The following is a 9,864-nucleotide window of genomic DNA, read 5'->3' as shown; positions in this document are numbered from 1 at the left end:
CAGAGGAAAAGGTACAAAAAACTTACAGGAAATTAACCCTAGCGCCAACAACAGCCCTGCATGTCTCGACCGCTAATTAAGAACACACGTCTTGGTACCGCGATACTCTTGTCGTATCTTCGCACAATATAATATCGTCCGGCTGTTACGCACCGCATTGACCGTTACGACATACTGTGGCTGTTACGAACCGCAGAGCGGCGACGTCCACGTAACAAACCCGCAACTGTAACGTAACTAAGCCGACCGTGACGTAACCGCAACGAACGCAGGGTCATGACATTGCGCTGACCCACCGCATCGACGTAAAGCGTAATTGTGACGTGGCCATCGTCCTAATTACGCCCTACGCGATGTTATGTTACGTTCAACCATTCGTTAGTATTTTAACTTTAGCAGAGTCGGGACTATTTACATTACAATTTAAAAGGGTATTGGCAAAGGGAAATTTAAAGTAATGGTGTTTATATTATACTGCGCTTTGATATTACTCGAGTATATGTGTACCAAGACAGAGTTCTCGCAAAGCAAACCGGATACTCGAATGAATGAAAATTACATCTGTAAGATTGTTGCAACAATTCCTATGCATTTATTTCAAAGGCATGTAGAAGCACTAAAGAGTGCTTTGGGACATAGCTGGCCAGGTTAGGTACAGCAGAAAAGCTAACAGCACTGTAAGAGTGCACCAGCTAACACACAAACACATTCATACTTAAACACTATAAACCTAAACCACCTGAAACCGACATCCTTTATCGGCGTCTTCGATCTTCTTTCTTCGCGCGTACACCCTATTATAGGCCTATACACACTTATAATAGGCCTATACACACATAAGCCCACAAACACCTCAAACCGGGTATCCTTATATTGGCGTCTTCGTCTTTGTTCTTCGTCTGAAAATAAAACGTCGATTACCTGACGTCACATGTTGACGTCAAAGGCTGACATTCCACAGACGTCTATAAAATTATATTTTCAAAGATGGAACGCCTTTAGCATATAATACCCATTTTTTGTGATTGTGTTACAACTATGATAATTGCACTAAAGTAGAATTGTTTTTATATATTTTTTCGTTTAATATTTGTAATTGTATTAACAATGACAATATACATTACCTTGCGCTTTTCTTCGGCAGCTTTATTCGCTGACTTTTCTGTAACAATATAATCGTTAAATATCCGTTTGTTATATTGTACGTCATAATTACCTTTATTCCATCTTTGCGTCATGGTCCGCTTGATCCTCTGTGACGTCACATACCATGTTCTAAAAATATCGGACATCATTAAATTGTTATATAAAACAATAAAGATTGTGATGAAACAATGAACTTACGAAGTGGGTTTTTCTGTTGCGTCATCACCACTTCGTGACGTCACATCATCGATGTTTCTAGAAAAGAGCTTACGTTCGTAATAATGCCAATTGTGATTTATACTTTACCGATTCTTTGATCTTCTTGCTTCGCGCTCATAGTGCAAATATAATTAGAATATACAAGTACTGTGCCCTGCGTCGACGCAAAGAGTGCGCATGGGGCCCCATGAAAAAAATAGACGCGATGCGAAAAAGCAGAATTAACCGCATTTTAACGTCGCAAGCGCACAAAGCGCAATTCTATCTATGACGTAACAACCCCGAGCGAAAGCGAACTTGATGACGTCACTCAACTTCACGCGAGAGGAAAACAGTTAAAACAGCGATTGTGACGTAAAACGAACGTAGCGATTGCGTGTAACCGAAGTGACGTCGCGAACCGTGATGGAGGCGACACTTGTATTGGGACGTAAATAAAGAACCGCGCGCAATTCCTGAAAATTAGTTGGTTAAGATTATTTGAATAATAAAATAGATTTAAACGCAAGGCACAATACTGTTAAAATAAAATCATTTATAGGAATTTACATTGTAGTAAAATATAACATAGGTTATATAAAAATACATAATACATATACTATTATAAGAAGTAATACAACACGATAGTAAGTAAACAAACTTATACTTAACTCAAATCTTGAAATATAATCCAATTTTAGCGCATAACAAACTTCGACCAAGCAGTCAAGTAATGTAATGGCTGATTTGGAAATGCGCGGTGTTTTATGCGCTGCTTTAGGGTAATCAACGAAAAACGCGGACCAATTAACAGTGTTTACGAAATGGAATTTGCACGCTTTGAAATGGGATTGCATGTGTTTCCCATTTTTCTGACCTATAAGCTTTTTATTATAATAATACAGCTACATTTTACGCACACTTTTACAATTTACACTTTAATTTATTTTAATTAGAGCTTGGGTTTTTATTATATTAAACCTGAATATGGGTAAACTTATTTTTAAGTTTAGCAGCCACGCTTTTTCTATTAATTATTCGTTTCAAATACATAGGTATTTAGCAAAAGTTTAAAATTTGCTTTCGATAATTAGGTCTGCGATTTTTATGTGAAACTGCACATGTTCGCGGGAAAATATGTTCGTTACGGCCGAGTGCACTCTATTTAAGATTATGCTGGAAAATTTTGTTTACGTTTTTTAGATGTTTTGCTTAAAATGTGTAGTTTCGGTCTATTAAAAGGTGCAATCTTTAAAATTACGTATATAATATTGTTGTTGATTTGTATTGTAGGTGTCTGCTTTATATCATAACATTTGTTTTGCGTTTTGGGGGTTAAAAATGTTTAGTTATGGTTAATTCCAATTAAAGGATGCATATCGTTACGTTAACGTGTAAATTGTTATTGTAGATTTTATTCTAAGTGTCTGTTTTATATTAGCAGATTAAAATGTCGGCTGACGGCGATTCAAAGGAAAAATTACGAGTTCATGTTCTCGAACTTCTGTCGCGAATCTTAGCGCCTGATTATGACGTCAGAAACGCTGCGGAAAAACAAATTAAAAGTTTGGAAGCAATTGACGAGTACGGTGTCCTACTCGCTGAATTGACGGTTAATTCTCAAAATGATTTAGCCATACGTCAATTGTCATCGTTGATATTAAAGCAATATGTTGAAGTGCATTGGATTAAAATAGCTGACAAGTTTCAGCCACCTGAGACTTCGCCTACGTCCAAGTCTTTGATAAAAGAGATTTTACCCCATGGCTTGGGCGATGGCAACAGCAAAATACGGTCAAGTGTTGCATATGCAATATCAGCCATAGCGCATTGGGACTGGCCCGATGAATGGCCTCAGTTGTTTCCACAACTCATACAAACTATCACAAGTGGCCAGCCCGACCTGGTGCATGGGGCTATGAGGGTTTTAACTGAATTCTGCCGAGAATTGACAGACACTCAAATCCCCCATATAGCACCTGTTATATTACCTGAGCTGTTAAAGATATTTCTACAGCAGGATCAGTTCAGTATTCGTACACGGTCCAGGGCTGTTGAAATATTCAACACTTGTATTTGCCTTATACACTCAACTGGGGATAATGAGACAGTTGGCCATTTACTGCCTTCTGCTTTTATATCAGAGCTTACCCAAGCCCTTACTAGATCTTTACAAGTCGCAAATGGCCCTGCTTCAGATTTTGGTCTCAAAAAAGACGTTTTAAAAACGTTAATAAATCTTGTTCCAAACGTCCCAAAGCAAATGGGTGAAACTGTTCCGCTCGTGCTCACCACCGTGTGGCAGGAATTGATCCATGGCGCTGAATATTACGTGAGAAAGGAGGTTAATTGCTCCGAGGATGATTTAGAAACAGCGACAGATTCTGACGGTGAAGTCCTGAGTTTTGGAAGTTTGGTTTACTCAATGTTTGACTTCATTGAGAGTTTGTTGGATTCACATAAGTTTCGAAAGGTCGTGAAAAAGTCACTTGAGGAGCTGATTTATTACCTCATCATGTATATGCAGGTGACTGAAGAACAAACGCAAATCTGGATGCAGAATCCGGATCAGTTTGTAGAAGACGAGGAGGAAGAGACTTTTTCTTTTAGTGTCCGGATCTCGGCTCAAGATTTGTTCCTCGCTTGTTGTAGGGACTTTAAAAAAGAGAGTTCGTTAGCCCTTGTTTCCGCGATTCAACGACATTTAAATGAATCTCAAACCAAGCAGAGAAACGGGGACGAAAACTGGTGGAAAATAAATGAAGCGTGTTATCTTGCTCTTGGTTCTGTGCAAAGGTTGGTACTGGAAGCTATGGAGAAGTCGCTCGTTCAGTTTGATTTAAATTCATTCCTCAGCCATGTTGTGTTTAACAACTTGACATCTGCTGATCTATTAGCAGGCAGGGCATTATGGCTTGCAAGCAGGTTCTCTAAGATAATGCCACACGAAACCATGAAACAATTTCTAGAAGCCACAGTGCATGGTTTGGATGAAACGCATTCACCTCTTATTCGAATATCAGCAGTCCGTGCTGTATTCGCTTACTGTGAGAATCTATCAAACACAGATTTGGTTCAACTACTCACTCCATATTTATCTCCTCTATTGAGTGGCCTTCTTAGCATAGTTACTCAAGCTTCAGTGGAAGTATTAGCGCTTGTGCTTGAAACAATTCGAGTCGTCTTATCTCTCAACACAGAAATCACGACCCAGTATCAAGACAGGATAATTCCCCTCGCTATAGCTGTATTTTTAAAATACAGTAACGATCCTTTAGTTTCCTCCCTTGCTTCAGATCTGTTAACAGAGCTTGCATCGCATGGAACTTGCAACAAACAACTGCAGGAAAAACTTCTTCCCACCATTATAAGTATATTTAATGCTCCAGTTGGTAAAGTTACTCCAGCTCTGGTGTCAACTGCCATGGACATACTTGCTAATGTAATCAGAAAGATGAAGCCGCCGTTAGAAGACCTGTTTGTGCATTCAGCTTTTCCCGCTATGGTTAAATGTGCAGTTAATTCCGATGATAACGCAATTTTACAAAACGCTGGCGAATGTACGCGAGCTCTTATATCTGTTTCTATGGATCAATTGTTTGTATGGTCTGATTGTGATGGAAACAGTGGCGCTTATTACATCATACAACTCATCTCCTTGTTGTTAAGTCCGAAGTTAACTGAGCACAGCGCAACTTTCGCTGGCAGGTTGGTCTCCATGTTTCTCTGCAAAGCTGGAGACCGTTTGTCAACTGAAAATGTTGAAGCAATTCTTCGTTCAGTTCTTTGTAAACTACAGCAGTCTGCCACTCTCACAGTTGCTCAGTCTCTCATATTGATCTTTGCTCATTTAATCAACTTAAAAATTGAATCTGTCGTCACTTTTCTGTCCTCTCTCCCTACTGCCTCCGGTGACACAGCGTTGCATTACGTGATGACTGAATGGTGTGAGAAACAAAGTATGTTTTATGGAAGTTACGACAGAAAAATGAGCATCGTAGCGTTATCAAAATTGCTCGAATACGGGATTTCGTCGAACGACTCCCGTCTTATGAACATCAACGTGAAAGGCGACCGAATTTTCTCGGAAGGAATTCGCACTCGGTCCAAAACAGCAAAAGAGCCAGAGCGATGGACCGTAACGCCTCTGCTCGTTAAAATTTATAAACTTCTTCTTAACGAACTGCAAAGCCAGTTGGATTCTGATGGGAAAGAGAAAGATTTCTTCGAATGGGAAGATGAGAGTGATGATGATGCAAGCGGGGACGAAGAAGTTGACGGAAGACAAACTTTATCTGATCTTCTTAACGAGAACTCTGTCTTCGGAGTGGAGAGCGAGGAAGATTTTGACGATGATGATGAAGATGTGGCGAATGATCCTGTCAATCAAATCAACCTCAAAGATTTTATTTCAAACATCGTTCGTCAGTTTGCTGCGAGCGAAACTCATAACCAACATTTTGTTTCACATTTAAATGAAGAGGAAAAAATGACTTTGCAAAGGATTTCAACTTAAGATACAAACAATTTTAAAAAATTGGTAGGCTTACAAAATATGAATTATAAAAAATTAAAAATAATACTTAAAACATGTTTAATTTAAATAGAAATGTTTTTTTTTATATTGGCAAAATATTTTACAACCCAGTGATTATAGCAATTATTAAATCAACTTTAATTTAAATAGAACCCGTTTTTTGTTGTGTTTTTTTAAGAAAGCTGCAATAAGAGTAATGCTTACATTTGTTTATTTAAAACAAGTTTATATTTTATTGGAAACATAATCATTTTACAATTTTGAAATTCAAATGCTGTTCAGTTGTTAAAAGTAATTTACATTGTTTAAAAAAATAGATGATTTCGTATTGAGCAGGTGAAAGTATTTTAATTTATTTTGCTTTTGAATGATGAAACGATATAACGCGATGTAGTTGTATTTGCAATTGCATGAAGTGCTTGTTAAAATGCTTTTAGATTCATTTCTACCACCAACCTAATGTAACTACTTAACTGCATAACATTTAGATTTAGTAACTGCAGCAACCAAGGGACTTAGAACAAAACAAACTTATTTGCCCAAAACTGTTCCATCTGTTCACAATTTATGTTTTAATAACCAATTTGACCTTGATATTTGAATTTCTATTATTTTGCCAAATTTTTAAAACTAATGCACGTATAAAAAGGTTTACTGGTTCGGTAAAACCCCAAGTTCATGTCCTTGATTTTAACTTTCATTTTGTTTTGTTTCCCAACAGACTATATATATTTATAGTATATGCCTATGGTGTCAAATTAATTTAGTTTGTGTGACAAGAACCCACATAGTGACATCATAATGGGTGATCTCAATCATCAAAGGTTTGAATTCCTCCTTCATCCAATTAAAGATTTGACCAAGAATTGGAATATAAACATCGCTAATGTGCTTGAAGATTATTTAACTGAGGTGAAACGATGTTTTAAAGTATTGTAACTTGGAAGGTTTACAACGTTAAGATATTTTCAAAAATGAACTTGGAAGATGGGACATCGTTTATTTTCATGTCCCATTTGGTAGTAAACAACGAACATTCAAAGAATCATAAAACTGTATTCTCACATAGACTGTTGTTATTTTATTTGATTAAAACACGATCAGGATATTTGGATATTATGTGCTAAAGGTGTCCCATATTACCCCACCCTACTATATATTAAGTTTACAATCTATCACCTCAGAACTAATACTTTACATGGTATGAGAATGTCATAAGCGACTATTATAGTAGGGTGGGGGAAGATGGGACACTTTTTATTCTATTTTCTTATCATTTTTTTACAATCTTAATACCACAGTTGGAGAAATGACTTTTTTTTAATGGCGGCAAAACAAATATTTTATTTATTACAGCTGGAGAAAATGACGTTTTCGTTCGATGGGGGCAAAACCACTTTAAACTTTGCTGAAGCTTCCCTAATGATCCAGGGTACGGCTTGTGTTTGGGGGAGAAAGGTGGAATATCTTCATTCACTTGTTTATCAAACACTGGAGCTGATCAGGAATAATAAGTAGGTGTTTATGGTTTTTATGGTGTGGATGTTTTATAAATGCAGAGATGGTTAGACACATAGTGTTTCGCAATTAAGTTTTATTTATAAATACAGTTCTGAAATGCTAAAGCTGACCTGCCCACCCCGCTACCCCACCTTTTAAAACTTTTGATAAAAATTACAGATTGCAAATTAACACTAGCATTTTGATTATCCAGAGTATTACAATGTATAAAAGATGATTTTCAAAAACCTAACTTTTAGTATGCACTTTGTAAAACAATTTGAAATGTTGGCTATTTATCGGTTTGTAAAAATAATAACCATGATTTGATCTATCTTGATGTATTGTCCACATAAATTAAGATATGGAATATTTGTTCTGTAGCAATAATTTTAATTCTTTGTTGTAATGTAAAGGAAAAACACACATCATGATACAAATGAAGATCAAACGAATCAAACTCGTGTTTGTGGGGAAACTGAAGATCAGGTTAGTGTTTTGTTGGTTCATCAACATGGAAAACGTGGATAGAGAACAGTATATGGCTACACGCAGTGGCGCAGCCAGAAAAAAAAACAAGAGGGAGGTTTAATCAGAAGATTTTCAAAATTTTTTTTTTTGATTAATTTTTTTCGGGTTTAAAGGGGGGGGGGCGCGACACCCTAAACCCCCCTGGCTGCGCCATTGGCGACGCATGTCATATAACTACATTACCACATATACCCGTTCTATATATGCAATAAGTCAATAACAATAATATCTTTCCATCAGTTTCTCAACATGGATAACCTGAATGAAACCCCAAAGGAAGCCCCTCACCCTGATGACGTCCCGCTACTTATTGTGGGTTTATGTTTTCTTGGGGGCCCAGATGTAGATAATAGGGGTACACCGTTCAAAAAGTGAGTGACATTTAATGTTTTGATTTTTCTATATAATGTTATAACATTATGCTTTAACTGCTTAAGTTGGATGTTTATCTAGGAGAGTTTGAAAAAGCGTTTTCAGTTGTTAAGAACACAATTAGAAAATATGGAATATTATATTCTAACAAAAAGTGGGTGACACTCAATATTTTGATGTTCTTCTATTTCAATGTTTTGAACATATTTAGATATTTGTATCAAAGTATTACTCTGCCTTTTATTTGTGATTTTAATGGAATAATAGAAAATTGCCAAAAAGCCTCTTCCGGATTTATAATGTTCCTGACAGCCACACTAATGCTTCTATTTTGTTTCTTTGTTCTTGAAATTTGTCTTTTTAAATTTATATTCGTAAAAACAAACTCAATTTCTTTTTCCCTTTCTTTTAAAAGCTCCTGATATCGAGTTTGGATTATAAAATGTATAAAAACAGTAGATTGTTCAAAGTGAGTTTGTATTCTTAAATATATTCACATTTTATGATGTAACAACACCTCATTATGACATCACAGCACCCAAGGTGAAGTATTCAACTATTACAACGACTTCTGGGCGAATCAATCGACCCCAAACCTTACAGAAGGCCGAGCATTGTTGGAACAACCAAACAAACTCAGCAACAACGTGGTTCAACTACAAACCATACATGGTGGGTTCTTCTCGTTGTTTTTATTGTGTTTGTAGTTTTGTTGCTCGTAGTCTATAAGTTCTTATTTGTTCTTGTTTTTTTGTTATTGTTTTGTTGGTTCAACTACAAACTGTATGTGGTGGGTTCTTTTTGTTGATTTCTAGCTCTTTATTTTTTCTTGTGCTTGTTCTTAGTCTTGTTGTTTTTATTGAGTTCTTCTTGTTTTTATTGTGTTTGTAGTTTTGTATTTTTTTTTGTTCTTAGTCGTGTTGTTAGAACAGTTTTATACATTGATTATTCTTGTTCATATTACCTATTTATAAATTAATATTTTAATGGAGTGATTTGCTTGTCAAACAATTCAAAACAGCAGCTAACTTGATTATTTTTTTCTTTTTCCCACCCTTAGAAGCTCACAATGTTGATGTCACAATGGGAGATTTACCTGATGTAAGTTGTCATAGTGGTAATGATGATGTCATAAACGATAATGATGATGTCATAAATGATGTCACAATACAACCTGAACAACCTGTCAATGATGTCATAGAAGAAATAGTGAGTAGATATTTACTAATTAATAATCATTATTTATATTTTGAGATATTTTGTCAGTTTTATCTCTTTTTATTTTAATGTTTTTAGAAATAATCGTCTTGCAGGATGGTAGACGAAATGTCGAAAGTACAATACATTTTTTTATCACCTAAGGCAGAAACAGGAGGAGTCGCTAAACCATTAATTGCATAATGCCTAGTAGCAGAAGTAGCAAAAAAAGAAAAGTCAAAAAGCACTCTGTTTTTTATACCAAATGGCTGTGAAAAGTTTATTTACATTATTCCTGGTGGCAGAAGTAAAAGAATTTCATATTTCTATGTTCAGGTTGAAGTTCGTCAGTTGCGACAACGATTCAAGCCTACAACACCGGA

The 9,864-nt window shown here is 36.1% G+C and overlaps 3 protein-coding genes across 4 annotated transcripts in view; 2 read left to right on the top strand and 1 right to left on the bottom strand.

Moving 5' to 3' along the window:
* Positions 1 to 819: 819 nt before the first annotated feature.
* LOC108950152 lies at positions 820 to 2,201 on the bottom strand. The gene is made up of 5 exons (XM_026837846.1): positions 2,017 to 2,201; positions 1,345 to 1,401; positions 1,217 to 1,275; positions 1,125 to 1,162; positions 820 to 965 (listed from the first exon to the last, which is right to left on the bottom strand). Exons 1-5 carry the CDS (start codon positions 2,199 to 2,201, stop codon positions 918 to 920), a joined length of 387 nt encoding a protein of 128 aa, XP_026693647.1. The 3' UTR covers positions 820 to 917.
* A 450-nt stretch (positions 2,202 to 2,651) lies between these two features.
* On the top strand, positions 2,652 to 6,603 carry LOC100179444 (importin-9). The gene has a single exon (XM_002127495.4). The coding sequence runs from the start codon at positions 2,795 to 2,797 to the stop codon at positions 5,858 to 5,860; it is 3,066 nt and encodes a 1,021-aa protein (XP_002127531.1). The 5' UTR covers positions 2,652 to 2,794; the 3' UTR covers positions 5,861 to 6,603.
* Positions 6,604 to 6,606: 3 nt separating this feature from the next.
* The window catches only part of LOC100181031 (condensin-2 complex subunit H2-like), a 7,828-nt gene continuing 4,570 nt past the window's right edge, over positions 6,607 to 9,864 (top strand). Inside the window, exons 1-7 of one of the 2 annotated variants that reach the window (XR_001975089.2) lie at positions 6,607 to 6,793; positions 7,238 to 7,395; positions 7,798 to 7,870; positions 8,153 to 8,283; positions 8,820 to 8,956; positions 9,345 to 9,493; positions 9,818 to 9,864. The gene's annotated coding sequence lies outside the window, so the exon portion shown is untranslated. Of the gene's footprint in view, positions 6,794 to 7,237; positions 7,396 to 7,797; positions 7,871 to 8,152; positions 8,284 to 8,819; positions 8,957 to 9,344; positions 9,494 to 9,817 lie in introns of those variants that run through there. The other variant, XM_018815025.2, reaches the window with a different exon arrangement.

The sequence above is a fragment of the Ciona intestinalis genome, unplaced genomic scaffold (assembly GCF_000224145.3).
Source record: "Ciona intestinalis unplaced genomic scaffold, KH HT000025.2, whole genome shotgun sequence".
NCBI lineage: Eukaryota > Metazoa > Chordata > Ascidiacea > Phlebobranchia > Cionidae > Ciona > Ciona intestinalis.
Note: the sequence above shows the minus strand (reverse complement) of the source record. Positions and strands in the feature narration are given on the sequence as shown.